The 16,442-nt window shown below is 48.4% G+C and overlaps 1 protein-coding gene across 1 annotated transcript in view; it reads left to right on the top strand.

The window, feature by feature from the left end:
- The window catches only part of FAM155B (family with sequence similarity 155 member B), a 143,121-nt gene extending 130,388 nt beyond the window's left edge, over positions 1–12,733 (top strand). The window contains exons 2-3 of the mRNA XM_040322658.1: positions 3,674–3,845; positions 10,583–12,733. Of these exons, the coding sequence (XP_040178592.1) occupies positions 3,674–3,845; positions 10,583–10,977 (567 nt within the window). The 3' untranslated portion in view covers positions 10,978–12,733. The remainder of the gene's footprint in view (positions 1–3,673; positions 3,846–10,582) is intronic.
- The last annotated feature ends 3,709 nt before the right edge of the window (positions 12,734–16,442 follow it).

The raw sequence follows: 16,442 nt of genomic DNA on the forward strand, positions 1-16,442 counted from the left end.
GGATGGGGGGGATGGATGGATAGGGGAGTGGAGGGAGGGATGGGGGAGTGGAAGGATGGATGGATGGAGGAGGGGAAGGATGGGTGAGGGGAAGGATGTATGGATGGAGGAGGGGAAGGATGGGTGAGGGGAATGATGGATGGATGGGGAGTGGAAGGATGGATGGGGGAGGGGAAGGATGGATGGATGGGGGAGTGGAAGGATGGATGGGGGAGTGGAAGGATGGATGGGAGAGTGGAAGGGTGGATGGGGGAGTGGAGGATGGATGGGGGAAGGATGGATGGATGGGGGAGTGGAAGGATGGATGGGGGAGTGGAAGGATGGTTGGGGGAGTGGAAGGATGGATGGGGGAGTGGAAGGATGGTTGGGGGAGTGGAAGGATGGATGGGGGAGTGGATGGATGGATGGATGGGAGAGGGGAAGGATGGATGGGGGAGTGGAGGGATGGATGGGGGAGTGGAAGGATGGATGGGGGAGTGGAAGGGTGGATGGGGGAGTGGAGGGATGGATGGGGGAAGGATGGATGGATGGGGGAGTGGAAGGATGGATGGGAGAGTGGAAGGATGGTTGGGGGAGTGGAAGAATGGATGGATGGGGGAAGGATGGATGGATGGGAGAGTGGAAGAATGGATGGGAGAGTGGAAGGATGGATGGGGGAGTGGAAGGATGGATGGGGGAGTGGAGGGATGGATGGGGGAAGGATGGATGGATGGGTGAGGGGAAGGAAGGATGGATGGACGGGGGAGGGGAAGGATGGATGGATGGAGGAGGGGAAGGATGGGTGAGGGGAAGGATGGATGGATGGGTGAGGAGAAGGATGGATGGGGGAGTGGAAGGATGGATGGATAGGGGAGTGCATGGATGGATGGGGGAGGGGAAGGATGGATGGATGGGTGAGGGGAAGTAAGGATGGATGGACGGGTGAGGGGAAGGAAGGATGGATGGACGGGGGAGGGGAAGGATGGATGGATGGAGGAGGGGAAGGATGGGTGAGGGGAAGGATGGATGGATGGAGGAGGGGAAGGATGGGGGAGGGGAAGGATGGATGGATGGGTGAGGAGAAGGATGGATGGGGGAGTGGAAGGATGGATGGATAGGGGAGTGCATGGATGGATGGGGGAGGGGAAGGATGGATGGATGGGTGAGGGGAAGTAAGGATGGATGGACGGGTGAGGGGAAGGAAGGATGGATGGATGGGGGAGTGGAAGGATGGATGGATGGAGGAGGGGAAGGATGGGGGAGGGGAAGGATGGATGGATGGAGGAGGGGAAGGATGGGTGAGGGGAAGGATGGATGGATGTATGGAGGAGTTTGCTTTGAGGATGTAATATGATTGTCTCTGATTTGTGACGCTCGGATACGGTGATAATGATCGGCCATGACTGATACTTTGGATACTTAGGAAGAGATACGGACCTTTAAAATTCAATGAACTGCCACAGAATGATGGTCGAGTCCATAGAACCTTCGCACTGCGAGTGGATAGAGAGTTCCCATCACACCGCAACCACCGCGGGGCTCTATTGTGGTTTTATATGCCATAAAAAATCTTTGGATGGCGCCGGGAATTGCGCCCGGAGATAATGGATTCGCGGCTCAGAGGATATTATAGATGTCGATCACAGCGGACATTCTTTGCGCTCCAGTGAAGGGTCCCGGTGATCCTCCATCATACAAAGACATTGGAGACAATTATACTCTTCCAACCTTGTGGTAACAGTTTGGTGAAGACCCTTTTCTGTTCCATCATGACTGTGCCCCCCCCCCCCCCTCTGTGTACAAAGCCAACTCTATGAAGACATGGTGTGACCTGGGTGGAGGAACTTGGGCGTCCTGCACAGAGCCCTGACCTCAACCATACTTTTGGACGACCTTTGGTATAAAGTCTTCTCATCAAACATCCAACAGGACACGCCCTTAACCCTACAGAACACCTTTGGAATGAGGACCACTCATCCCTGAGGTGTTCAGTAGGTTTGGGATCATAGAGGAACTCAAGTGTCCCTCACAGAGCCCCGACCTCAACCCTTCTCTTGGGTGACCACCAAGATGAGGACCACTCATCCCGAGGTGTTCAGTAGGTTTTGGATAAATCATAGAGGAACTCAAGTGTCCCTCACAGAGCCCCGACCTCAACCTTACTTTTGGACGACCCTTGGTATAAAGTCTTCTCATCAAACATCCAACAGTACATGCCCTTAATTAACCCTACGGAACACCTTTGGGATGAGGACCACCGAGGTGAGGACCACGCCCAGTGTTGCCAACCTACCAGATTGAAATGTACTGGCACGACACCCGAAAATTTACTGGCGCAGCCACATTTTTACTGACATTTCACAAAAGTTACTAAATTACATTTTTAGGTGCAAATTTCAGTATTTAGGTACAAACAAGTGCGCTGGGCAAATAGAAAAGTGATTTTAGGGAGATATTAAGGTAAAAAAACATATTTTTGTTATTTTCGATATAATAAGTGCAAATTATTTAGTCACATCACCCCCTGCCTCCACCCCCCCCCCCCCCCTCTGCGATGCCACAATCTCCCCCTGCCTCTAATCTCCCCTGCCTCCAATCTCTCCCTGCCGCCAATCACCCCCTGCCTCCATCATCCCCTGCCTCCATCCCCACCTGCGGTGCCACCAACACCCCCTGCCTTCACCCCCCTCTGCCACCAACACCCTCTGCCTTCACCCCCCCCCCTGCGATGCCACAATCTCCCCCTGCCTCCAATCTCCCCTGCCTCCATCATCCCCTGCCTCCATCCCCATCTGCGGTGCCACCAACAACCCCTGTCTTCATCCCCCACCCTCTGCGGTGCCACCATCCCCATCTGCGGTGCCACCAACAACCCCTGTCTTCATCCCCCACCCTCTGCGGTGCCACCATCCCCCTCTGCGGTGCCACTAACACCCCCTGCCTCCAATCTCCCCCTGCCACTAACACCCCCTGCCTCCAATCTCCCCCTGCCTCCATTGGCTCCTGCCTCCATCCCCCTCTGCGGTGCAACTGCAGCCACCATCGCCCCCTGCCTCCAATCTCCATGCGTAGTTCCAAGCCGAACCGATCTCGGCTATTTTTACTGGCACGTTCCCGCAACCACGGACATTTACGTACGGGGAAAAAAGTGCCTGTTTTTACGGACGGTTGGCAACACTGACCACGCCCTTAACCCTACGGCCTTAACCCTACGGAACACCTTTGGGATGAGGACCACCGAGGTGTTCAGTAGGTTTGGGATCATAGAGGAACTCAAGTCTCCTGCACAGAGCCCCCCGACCTCAACCCTACTGAACACCTTTGGGGTGAATTGGAATGCAAATTTTGAGCCAAGTCTTCTCATCCAAAATCAGTACCTGGCCTGACAAATTCCCACACCCTCCAAAACCTTGTGTAAAGTCTTCCCAGAAGTGTGAAGAATGGTAATTCCACCACGGGCAAAACTGCATAGCAATGGGTGAGGGAAGATATTCGAGACAATGGTTTTTCAATGGAATGCCCAGTCAGGTCACATGGTGTGATGGTCAGGGGTCCACAAGGGTTTGGCCATAACGTGTATGAATTCTGCTTACAGAAAAGACTCATTGATGCTTACAACATTATCATTTGTCAAAAGTGGAAATAATTATTATTCGGTCCTCATGACACCCCCTCTGTTCTCCTTTCTCCTTAGGCCGTCTACAAAGCCTGGCTGTGCTCAGAGTATTTCAACGTCACACAACGGCAGTGTCGCAACGGCATACCGTGCAAGCAGTACTGCCTGGAGGTGCAAACCCGCTGTCCCTTCATACTACCTGACAATGACGACCTGATCTATGGAGGGTTACCTGGCTTCATCTGTTCAGGTAAGAGTATACGAGGGAAGGTTCCCAGAGGGGAACAGATTCCGAGCCCACAGATTCCGAGAGGGGAACAGATTCCGAGCCCACAGATTCCCAGAGGGGAACAGATTCCGAGCCCACAGATTCTGAGCCCACAGATTCCCAGAGGGGAACAGATTCCGAGCCCACAGATTCCGAGCCCACAGATTCCCAGAGGGGAACAGATTCCGAGCCCACAGATTCCGAGCCCACAGATTCCGAGCCCACAGATTCCGAGGCCACAGATTCCCAGAGGGGAACAGATTCCGAGCCCACAGATTCCGAGCCCACAGATTCCCAGAGGGGAACAGATTCCGAGCCCACAGATTCCGAGCCCACAGATTTCTAGAGGGGAACAGATTCCGAGCCCACAGATTCCCAGAGGGGAACAGATTCCGAGCCCACAGATTCCGAGCCCACAGATTCCCAGAGGGGAACAGATTCAGAGGCACAGATTCCGAGCCCACAGATTCCCAGAGGGGAACAGATTCCGAGCCCACAGATCCCGAGCCCACAGATTTCGAGCCCACAGATTTCGAGCCCACAGATTCCGAGCCCACAGATTCCGAGCCCACAGATTCCGAGCCCACAGATTCTGAGCCCACAGATTCCCAGAGGGGAACAGATTCCGAGCCTACAGATTCCGAGCCCACAGATTTCGAGCCCACAGATTCCCAGAGGGGAACATATTCTGAGCCCACAGATTCCGAGCCCACAGATTCTGAGCCCACAGATTCCCAGAGGGGAACAGATTCCGAGCCCACAGATTCCGAGCCCACAGATTCTATCGTTTATCAAAAATAAATAAATTGGCTACTAGAACAGAATACCGAACTTGTATTTTTATCAGCAGAACCCACATAGACATCCATCTTCTGCTTCCAGGCTTGTCTGGGTACAGGGTGGAGCGGACCATTTGGCCGTGTTGATGGAGGGGCTTCAAAGATCAGTTAGAGGGTTTTTATTCGGGGGGGGGGGGGGGGGGTTCTCAGTTTGTATTTGTCAAACACAGTGGCGGCTGGTGAAGTTTTAGCATGGGGGCGCCAGACCCCGCCCCTCCCCTTTGACCCATCCCACTTCTCATAAGCCACACCCCTTATAGAATCCACCCACTCCGTCCCTTCTATTCCACTAACTTTCAATCATAGTGTCAGGAGTATAAAGCTTAGCATCACATGACAGAGTATAGAGCTCAGTATCACAGGACAGAGTATACAGCTCAGTATCACAGGACAGAGTATACAGCTCAGCATCACAGGACAGAGTATACAGCTCAGTATCACAGGACAGAGTATACAGCTCAGCATCACAGGACAGAGTATACAGCTCAGCATCGCAGGACAGAGTATACAGCCCCAGCATCACAGGACAGAGTATACAGCTCAGCATCGCAGGACAGAGTATACAGCCCCAGCATCACGGGACAGAGTATACAGCTCAGTATCACGGGACAGAGTATACAGCTCAGTATCACAGGACAGAGTATACAGCCCCAGCATCACAGGACAGAGTATACAGCTCAGTATCACAGGACAGAGTATACAGCTCAGCATCACAGGACAGAGTATACAGCTCAGCATCACAGGACAGAGTATACAGCTCAGTATCACAGGACAGAGTATACAGCTCAGCATCACAGGACAGATTATACAGCTCAGCATCACAGGACAGATTATACAGCCCCAGCATCACGGGACAGAGTATACAGCTCAGCATCACAGGACATAGTATACAGCTCAGAATCAAAGGACAGAGTATACAGTTCAGCATCACAGGACAGAGTATACAGCTCAGCATCACGGGACAGAGTATACAGCTCAGCATCACAGGACAGAGTATACAGCTCAGCATCATGGGACAGAGTATACAGCTCAGCATCACGGGACAGAGTATACAGCTCAGCATCACGGGACAGAGTATACAGTTTAGCATCACAGGACAGAGTATACAGCTCAGCATCACGGGACAGAGTATACAGCTCAGCATCACGGGACAGAGTATACAGTTTAGCATCACAGGACAGAGTATACAGCTCAGCATCACGGGACAGAGTATACAGCTCAGCATCACAGGACAGAGGGCCAGATTCACAAAGAGATACGACGGCGGATCTCCTGATCCGCCGTCGTATCTCTGAGATCCGACGGTCGGATCTATGCAACTGATTCATAAGAATCAGTTCCGCATAGATCTCCCTAAGATCCGACTGGTGTAAGTGACTTATACCGTCGGATCTTAGGCTGCAATCTCCCGCCGGCCGCTAGGTGTCGCCTCAGTTTTTTATGCGTCGGATATGCAAATGAGGAGAACCGCCGATTCAGTAACGAACGCCCGCCCGTCGTTTTTTTTTACGTTGTTTGCGTTCAGCTTTTTCCGGCGGATAGTTACCCCTGCTATAACAGGGGTAACTGCAGCGATTCCTATGTAGTATGGCCGTTGTTCCCGCGCCGAGTTTTACATTTTAACGTCGTTTGCGTACGCCGATTCAGAATTCTTCCTGACGCTCACGCCGAAAGCACTGACGTCCTAGCGACGTCAGTGTGAGCAATGCACGCCGGGAAATTTAGCCGGCGGCGCATGCGCATTTAAATTGGCGCGGGGACGCGCCTGATTTAAATACTACACTCCCCCTGGCCGCGGAATTTGAATTCCGCCGGGGGAGTTACGATCCGCCGGTGCAAGTTTCGAGGTAAGTGCTTTGTGAATACAGCACTAGCCTCGCAAAAGTGCACCAGCGGATCGTAAATCACATAGATTACACGGATCTAAAGATCCGCTAATCTATGTGAATCTGGCCCAGAGTGTACAGCTCAGCATCATAGGACAGAGTATACAGCTAAGTAATCACGGGACAGAGTATACAGCTCAGAATCAAATGACAGAGTATATAGCCCCAGCATCACAGGACAGAGTATACAGCTCAGTATCACGGGACAGAGTATACAGCTCAGCATCACAGGACAGAGTATACAGCCTCAGCATCACAGGACAGAGTATACAGCTCAGCATCACAGGACAGAGTATACAGCCTCAGCATCACAGGACAGAGTATACAGCTCAGCATCACAGGACAGAGTATACAGCCTCAGCATCACGGGACAGAGTATACAGCTCAGCATCATGGGACAGAGTATACAGCTCAGCATCATGGGACAGATGATACAGCTCAGCACCATGGGACAGAGTATACAGCTCAGCATCACAGGACAGAGTATACAGCCTCAGCATCACAGGACAGAGTATACAGCTCAGCATCACAGGACAGAGTATACAGCCTCAGCATCATGGGACAGAGTATACAGCTCAGCATCACAGGACAGAGTATACAGCTCAGCATCATGGGACAGAGTATACAGCTCAGCATCATGGGACAGAGTATACAGCTCAGCATCACAGGACAGAGTATACAGCCTCAGCATCACAGGACAGAGTATACAGCTCAGCATCACGGGACAGAGTATACAGCTCAGCATCACAGGACAGAGTATACAGCCTCAGCATCACGGGCCAGAGTATACAGCTCAGCATCACAGGACAGAGTATACAGCTCAGCATCATGGGACAGAGTATACAGCTCAGTATCACAGGACAGAGTATACAGCTCAGCATCATGGGACAGAGTATACAGCTCAGTATCACGGGACAGAGTATACAGCTCAGTATCACGGGACAGAGTATACAGCTCAGCATCACAGGACAGAGTATACAGCTCAGCATCACAGGACAGAGTATACAGCCTCAGCATCACAGGACAGAGTATACAGCTCAGCATCACAGGACAGAGTATACAGCCTCAGCATCACGGGACAGAGTATACAGCCCCAGCATCACAGGACAGAGTATACAGCTCAGCATCATGGGACAGAGTATACAGCTCAGTATCACGGGACAGAGTATACAGCTCAGCATCATGGGACAGAGTATACAGCTCAGTATCACAGGACAGAGTATACAGCTCAGCATCATGGGACAGAGTATACAGCTCAGTATCACGGGACAGAGTATACAGCTCAGCATCACAGGACAGAGTATACAGCCTCAGCATCACAGGACAGAGTATACAGCTCAGTATCACGGGACAGAGTATACAGCTCAGTATCACGGGACAGAGTATACAGCTCAGCATCACAGGACAGAGTATACAGCTCAGCATCACAGGACAGAGTATACAGCCTCAGCATCACAGGACAGAGTATACAGCTCAGCATCACAGGACAGAGTATACAGCTCAGCATCATGGGACAGAGTATACAGCTCAGTATCACAGGACAGAGTATACAGCTCAGCATCATGGGACAGAGTATACAGCTCAGTATCACGGGACAGAGTATACAGCTCAGCATCATGGGACAGAGTATACAGCTCAGTATCACAGGACAGAGTATACAGCTCAGCATCATGGGACAGAGTATACAGCTCAGTATCACGGGACAGAGTATACAGCTCAGCATCACAGGACAGAGTATACAGCCTCAGCATCACAGGACAGAGTATACAGCTCAGCATCACAGGACAGAGTATACAGCCTCAGCATCACGGGACAGAGTATACAGCCCCAGCATCACAGGACAGAGTATACAGCTCAGCATCATGGGACAGAGTATACAGCTCAGCATCATGGGACAGAGTATACAGCTCAGAACCACAGGACAGAGTATACAGCTCAGCATCATGGGACAGAGTATACATATAGCTTAACTTCAGGGTAGTTTGGTGTGGAGCAACTCAAGTGTCCTGCACAGAGCCTCAGCCACAACCCTACTTTTGGTAGCCCTTTGGGATCCAATCTTCTTATCCAACATTAGTACCTGCCCTACAGCTTTGGGATTTGGTGTTTAGTAGGTTTGAGGTCATGGAGGAACTTGACAGTTCTGCAGAAAGCCCTGACCTCAACCCTACTTTTGGAATTCCTTTGGTATAAAGTCTTCTCATCTAGCATCAGTACCTGCCCTTAACGCTACGGAACATATTTGGGATGTCTTCCCATCCCAAAGGTGTTATATTTCAATAGTTTTTATTGAAAGAAAGAATACTACAACAATACAGAAGCATCGCCACAAATCCTGAAAGTATCAATGAACCCCTGAGAGGTCTCAATCATAGTACAGAACACCATACAATGTTTGGCATCATTGTCATGACAAATAAAAAGAATACATAACAAAATACTCCAGGGTATAACACAGAATATAATCCCCCCCAATTATTCAATGACCCAACCTTAGTAAGTCCACGACCCTCCCGTCAAGGATCCCAGACCTGGAGACCCCACTTCCAACCAACCACCAGTTTTGCTATCCGGACGGGAAGACCCGTGTTGAAAATCTTCCGTGAGAAAGGTGGAAGTGTAAAGAAATGGGCAAAAGCGTATAAGAAAAAGAAAAGAAAGAGAAGAGAAAAGAGAGAGTAGAGTAGAGAGCGACCGGCCAGCCCCCAGGAGTCCGCCAAACGAAACCACAGCCGCGGCTCACATCTCCAGCGATCTGAGATCGTTAGTTAAATAAGCCAGCCATGGATCCCAAACCTTATTGAAAATCTCCAGCTTGTCCTGAATCAGTGCTGTCAATCTCTCATTTAACATTAACCATGACAGTTTCCTTTTAAGTTGTTCGAGCGGCAAGGAGGCGGAGCGCCAATTTCTAGCTATCGTAATTTTAGCTGATATAAAAATAAACATAAGCAATCGCCTTTGGGCTTTAGAGGCCCCCACCACCCTGTCGCCCAATAGAGCCTGTTTTGCAGATTTAGTCATGTTCAACTGGGTCAATGAGTAGATGAAATTATATACCCGAATCCAAAATCTCCTGACCTTGGGGCATGACCACCAGATGTGATAGGCAGTCCCCACCAGACCACATCCCCGGAAACAGGTAGGGGCGGCCCCATGAACAAATGTGGCTAGTCTAGCCGGCACCATATAGCATCTAAGCAACACTTTATAGTTGGCTTCTATTATGGATGTATTTATAAGGGACTTGGAGGCTGTCTCATCCCAAAGGTGTTAAATATGTTTGAGGTCATAGAGGAACTTGCATGTCATGCAGAAAGCCGTGACCTCAACCGTACTTTTGGAAGACCTTTGGTATAAGGTCTTCTCATCCAACATCCGTACCTTCTCATCCCAAAGGTGTTCAGCAAGTTTGAGTTATAGATGTTAATCAGAGCAGACATTCTTAGCAGTCCAGTAAAGGGTCCTGGTAATACTCCATCATACAAAGACAATTGTGCTCTTCCAACCTTGTGGTAACAGTTTGGTGAAGACCCTTTTTCTGTTCCATCATGACTGTGCCCCCCTGTGTACAAAGCTAGCTCCATAAAGACATGGTGTGACCGGTTTTGTTTGGAGGAACATGAGTGTCCTGCACAGAGCCCTGAATACCTCAGGGGTGAATTGGGATGCCGATTGTGAGCCAGGTCTCTTTTTCTTTTTTTGGCGCCCAACGTGAGGCCCAACATGTGAGCCAGGTTGTCTCATTCAGCACCGGTGCCTGACCCACAAATGAGCAGTAGAGTGGGGGATGTTATAACTACAATAGGGGGGGGGGGATCCAAAATAATACCCATATATTTTTTTTTATGGAAGTCATATAAGTGAGATGGACGGGTGTTCACAGAATATTTGGCCGTATAGCATATTTTTCTGAACATTACTTTAGAAAATATCTCTGATGATATCTTGATGTTTACTGAATATTTTTTTTATTTATCTTTTCTATTTGCAGCAGATCTGCTAGAAAACCATATGTCTAACACAGATGCGGTTTGTTGTGATGTCCGATGGAATTCCTGCAAGAATACGGGAAGCGGTGCCCACAACACATCCAAATCTTCGAACCCCCAATCCATGTACTACCAACACCGCAGTCGCCACTACCAGCACCCCCACCATAGACACCATCACTTGCATCCGTACCATCACCATCATAAACCGTCTCTGCTGCCGGTCTCAGCGGGATCTCGTCTCGGAAACACCAGACTAAAGCTGTGCGTGTTGGTGCTGATGCTGCTCCACACCATGGCCTCTTTCTCGGCTGTGCAAAACGGGGTGGGCTTGGAGGCCATGCCGAGCTTGGAGGCCATGCAAGGCATGGATGAAACATCGGCACGTGAAGAGTGAACGAGCAGAAGTGCTTTCTGAGAACTCAGAAGGTTGGAATAAGTCTTTCTATAAAAAAAAAAGGGTTTGGCCCTTTTCCTGCGACCTGAAGGCAAAAGGGAAAGATCGCCCTCGGCAGGAGCAGTCAACCATGACACAGCATGGTGAAAACACGACGAGTCCTGCGGGTTAGAGGGCCGGTGAGACACAACTTTGAGAAGGGTTCTGTGTCAGTGGCCTTGAAATGATGCTTGTGTTAAAACAGTTGCGAAATGTGAGGCAGAGTAAGATTGGGGTGGTCCGGTATCGTTAAGACAAAGTGTGGAGAAAAAAAAACGCCTGGCCAGCTAATACGCGGCACTCCGTGGTTAGTGAAATTCACAGTAGGAAGAGCCCGCTGGTAACTACGGTAACTACCAGTGAGCCTTACTTATAGTAGACGCTAAGTGCTTTATCGCTGCCCTGAATGTATTCTTGGTCACGCTGTTTGAAAAGCCGGCCCGTTTTTATTAAGCAGAGTCTGGCCAAGTGGCGGCAGCGTTCTAACATGAACAACGAAAATGAAATTCTAACATGGTCACGGCAGGTTTACAAGCAAAAAGGAGATGTGCCGAAAAAAAAAAGGTTTCCTGTGTAGATGTTATGACCATACATCTAGCAGCGGGAAAGTTCCAGTAATCGCTGGTTACAAAATCGACAGGCATCACGAGCCACAAAATCAGAATGTGCAAAAAATTTCAAAAATAAATATATCACACATGTATAAAAAAAAAATCTATTTTATGGGATTCTATTTATTAATTCTGTTTGAGATAATCAACATTTTAGGTACCGTCATACAGCGTAACGTCTGTGTGTCAGGGGACGTTTGAAACTCAGATCTTATACAGAATGTTGCTTTTTACGAATATCTACAGAACCCAGGACCACCATGGTAGACCTAGGCTGTGGGTGACCCCCAAAACTCAAATTGAACAGCTAGAGGATGCTAAAGGGAAGCTAAGACGAGGAGCTCTATGCTGTCCAAATATGGTTTTAAGGGTCAGTCCACCTAAAATGAGGAGGTCATATTGGTGGACTGTCCACCTAAAATGAAAAGAGGATGTTAATGGGCTTTCCACCTAAAACGAGAAGGGCGTGTTGATGGGTTGTCCGCCTAAAACGAGAAGGGCATGTTGGTGGACTGTCCACCTAAAATGAGGAGGGGATGTTGGTGGGTTGTCCACCTAAAATGAGAAGGGGATGTTGGTGGGCTGTCTAAAATACAAAGGGAGTGTTGGTGAGCTTTCCACCTAAAATGAGAGGGGAATGTTGGTGGACTGTCCACCTTTAATGAGGAGGGAATGTTTGTGGGTTGTCCACCTAAAATGAGGGGATGTTTGTGGGTTGTCCACCTAAAATGAGAAGGGCGTGTTGATGGATTGTCCACCTACAATGAGGAGGGAATGTTGGTGGACTGTCCACCTAAAATGAGGAGGGGATGTTGGTGGGTTGTCCACCTAAAAATATGGAGGGAATGTTGGTGAGCTTTCCACCTAAAATGAGGAGGGGATGTTGATGGGCTGTCTAAAATATGAAGGGAATGTTGGTGAGCTTTCCACCTAAAATGAGAGGAGAATGTTGGTGGACAGTCCACCTTAAATGAGGAGCGAATGTTGATGGGCTTTCCACCTAAAACGAGAAGGGCATGTTGGTGGGTTGTCCACCTAAAACGAGAAGGGCATGTTGGTGGGCTGTCCACCTTAAATGAGGAGGGAATGTTGGTTGGTTGTCCACCTAAAACGAGAAGGGCATGTTGATGGATTGTCCACCTACAATGAGGAGGGAATGTTGGTGGACTGTCCACCTAAAATGAGGAGGGGATGTTGGTGGGTTGTCCACCTAAAAATATGGAGGGAATGTTGGTGAGCTTTCCACCTAAAATGAGGAGGGGATGTTGATGGGCTGTCTAAAATATGAAGGGAATGTTGGTGAGCTTTCCACCTAAAATGAGAGGAGAATGTTGGTGGACTGTCCACCTTAAATGAGGAGCGAATGTTGATGGGCTTTCCACCTAAAACGAGAAGGGCATGTTGGTGGGTTGTCCACCTAAAACGAGAAGGGCATGTTGGTGGGCTGTCCACCTTAAATGAGGAGGGAATGTTGGTTGGTTGTCCACCTAAAACGAGAAGGGCATGTTGGTGGGTTGTCCACCTAAAACGAGAAGGGCATGTTGGTGGACTGTCCACCTTAAATGAGGAGGGAATGTTGGTGGGTTGTCCGCCTAAAACGAGAAGGGCATGTTGGTGGGTTGTCCACCTTAAATGAGGAGGGAATGTTGGTGGGTTGTCCGCCTAAAATGAGAAGGGCATCTTTATGGGCTTTCCACCTAAATCGAGAAAGGCATGTTGGTGGGCTTTCCATCTAAAATGAGAAGGGCATGCTGGTGGGCTTTCCACCTAAAATGAGAAGGGCATGCTGGTGGGCTTTCCACCTAAAATGAGAAGGGCATGTTTATGGGCTTTCCACCTAAATCGAAAAGGGCATATTGGTGGGCTTTCCACCTAAAATGAGGGGGGCATTTTGGTGGGCTTAATTACACACTTGCTTCTTAGGTCAATATGGGTCTCAGGTTGGTAGATCCCCATGCCCGGTTCCTGGTCTTGAAGGCCCTTCCTTAGAGTCAAATTGAAATAAGTTTTTCTTCCAAATTAGTCTCCATTATTGAAAAGATCAGGAAGTGGGCAGACCTGGGACCTCAAGTAGAAATACTTTCCCGTCTCTGTGAGATATAAAAAGCTGGTGTGTGATTCAGTCCTCTCATTATCTACCCAAATGCAAAATATCTATTTTGGTGGAATTTTTCAAATGGTCAAAAATGGAAAATAAGTATTTAAGTTGTGTCCATTGATCCACATGGAATGGTGTATTTTCATTCATATGCTCTCTATGCTCCACAAGGCCTGTTTTATTTTGTGCATAGTAGGGCTAAAATGAGCAAACTTGGGTTTTACTATTATATAATCTGGCTGGCCCCATTGGAGGCTACCATTTTGAGCACAGGGATATCAGTCTTTATCAGCCTTCAAACCCAGGAGGAACCCTTGCCAAGTCTCAGTGAACCCCTCATAAAAAATGATTATATTGACAGCTCTGGGTATATTATCCACAACACAATGCTGGTCAGCAAGAGAAGCCCCCCTAAACGGGCTGTCATTGAAAGGAATGTCAGCTGCAATGGTGGTCAGTGTAGAGCCTCAAAACATTGGAGGTTAGTGGGAAGAAGGCTCTTTCCATTGATGGTCAATGAAAATGATGCTCCTTACATTGGTGATCAGTGAGAAGAATGTCCCTTACATTGGTGATCAGTGAGAAGAATGTCCCTTACATTGGTGATCAGTGAGAAGAATGTTCCTTACATTGGTGATCAGTGGGAAGAATGTCCCTTACATTGGTGATCAGTGGGAAGAATGTCCCTTACATTGGTGATCAGTGGGAAGAATGTCCCTTACATTGGTGATCAGTGGGAAGAATGTTCCTTACATTGGTGATCAGTGAGAAGAATGTCCCTTACATTGGTGATCAGTGGGAAGAATGTCCCTTACATTGGTGATCAGTGGGAAGAATGTTCCTTACATTGGTGATCAGTGGGAAGAATGTCCCTTACATTGGTAATCAGTGAGAAGAATGTCCCTTACATTGGTGATCAGTGGGAAGAATGTTCCTTACATTGGTGATCAGTGGGAAGAATGTCCCTTACATTGGTGATCAGTGAGAAGAATGTCCCTTACATTGGTGATCAGTGAGAAGAATGTCCCTTACATTGGTGATCAGTGGGAAGAATGTCCTTACATTGGTGATCAGTGGGAAGAATGTTCCTTACATTGGTGATCAGTGAGAAGAATGTTCCTTACATTGGTGATCAGTGAGAAGAATGTCCCTTACATTGGTGATCAGTGGGAAGAATGTCCTTTACATTGGTGATCAGTGGGAAGAATGTCCCTTACATTGGTGATCAGTGGGAAGAATGTTCCTTACATTGGTGATCAGTGGGAAGAATGTCCCTTACATTGGTGATCAGTGAGAAGAATGTCCCTTACATTGGTGATCAGTGAGAAGAATGTTCCTTACATTGGTGATCAGTGAGAAGAATGTTCCTTACATTGGTGATCAGTGAGAAGAATATCCCTTACATTGGTGATCAGTGGGAAGAATGTCCCTTACATTGGTGATCAGTGGGAAGAATGTCCCTTACATTGGTGATCGGTGAGAAGAATGTCCCTTACATTGGTGATCAGTGAGAAGAATGTTCCTTACATTGGTGATCAGTGAGAAGAATGTCCCTTACATTGGTGATCAGTGAGAAGAATGTCCCTTACATTGGTGATCAGTGAGAAGAATGTTCCTTACATTGGTGATCAGTGGGAAGAATGTCCCTTACATTGGTGATCAGTGAGAAGAATGTCCCTTACATTGGTGATCAGTAGGAAGAATGTTCCTTACATTGGTGATCAGTGAGAAGAATGTCCCTTACATTGGTGATCAGTGGGAAGAATGTCCCTTACATTGGTGATCAGTGAGAAGAATGTTCCTTACATTGGTGATCAGTGAGAAGAATGTCCCTTACATTGGTGATCAGTGAGAAGAATGTCCCTTACATTGGTGATCAGTGAGAAGAATGTCCCTTACATTGGTGATCAGTGAGAAGAATGTCCCTTACATTGGTGATCAGTGAGAAGAATGTCCCTTACATTGGTGATCAGTGGGAAGAATGTCCCTTACATTGGTGATCAGTGAGAAGAATGTTCCTTACATTGGTGATCAGTGGGAATAATGTTCCTTACATTGGTGATCAGTGGGAAGAATGTTCCTTACATTGGTGATCAGTGGGAAGAATGTTCCTTACATTGATGGTCAATGAGATGGATGCTCCTTACATTGGTGGTCATTCAGTGTTAGTGGTCACCTAAGAGAGAACAAGAGGAGAAGCTCCACTGGTCTCACGCCTTTGGCTTTGCCAAGTGGCAACGGTTCCAGAACCATGAGGCAGGAGGTACATCCACTTCTACTCGCCAATTAAGGAACTACAAGTCACTTCTGAAGGGACCTTAAGTGCAAACAGTAGACGTTAAAGGGATGTGGTTTGGAGTTCCGGGGGGGGGGGGGTTGAAGGACAACTGTCATGAGAGAAATATGGGAGCTGCTATAGTTGAGGTCTCTTCTGAAAAGGCCGGCCTGCTGACCCTCTGGTTTCACTTCACTCATGTAGATCGGGACTTCTCTGACTTGTCTCCAATTTACCTGATCGGCGGAGATCTAGAAAACATTAAAAACCTAAAGGGTCAGCATGAGAGCTGAGCAACCAGCGTTTGCAGGAGGAGACCAGGCCGCCATATTTCTGTCTCATGACGAATTTCATTTGAAGTAGATGTAAGCCCAAACACTCAAATCTTATATAATCTCTAATTTCACCTAAAAGTCCTTTTTATTAAAGAATCCCCGGTGAT

Source organism: Rana temporaria, chromosome 9 (genome assembly GCF_905171775.1).
Source record: "Rana temporaria chromosome 9, aRanTem1.1, whole genome shotgun sequence".
NCBI classification, from domain to species: Eukaryota; Metazoa; Chordata; class Amphibia; order Anura; family Ranidae; genus Rana; species Rana temporaria.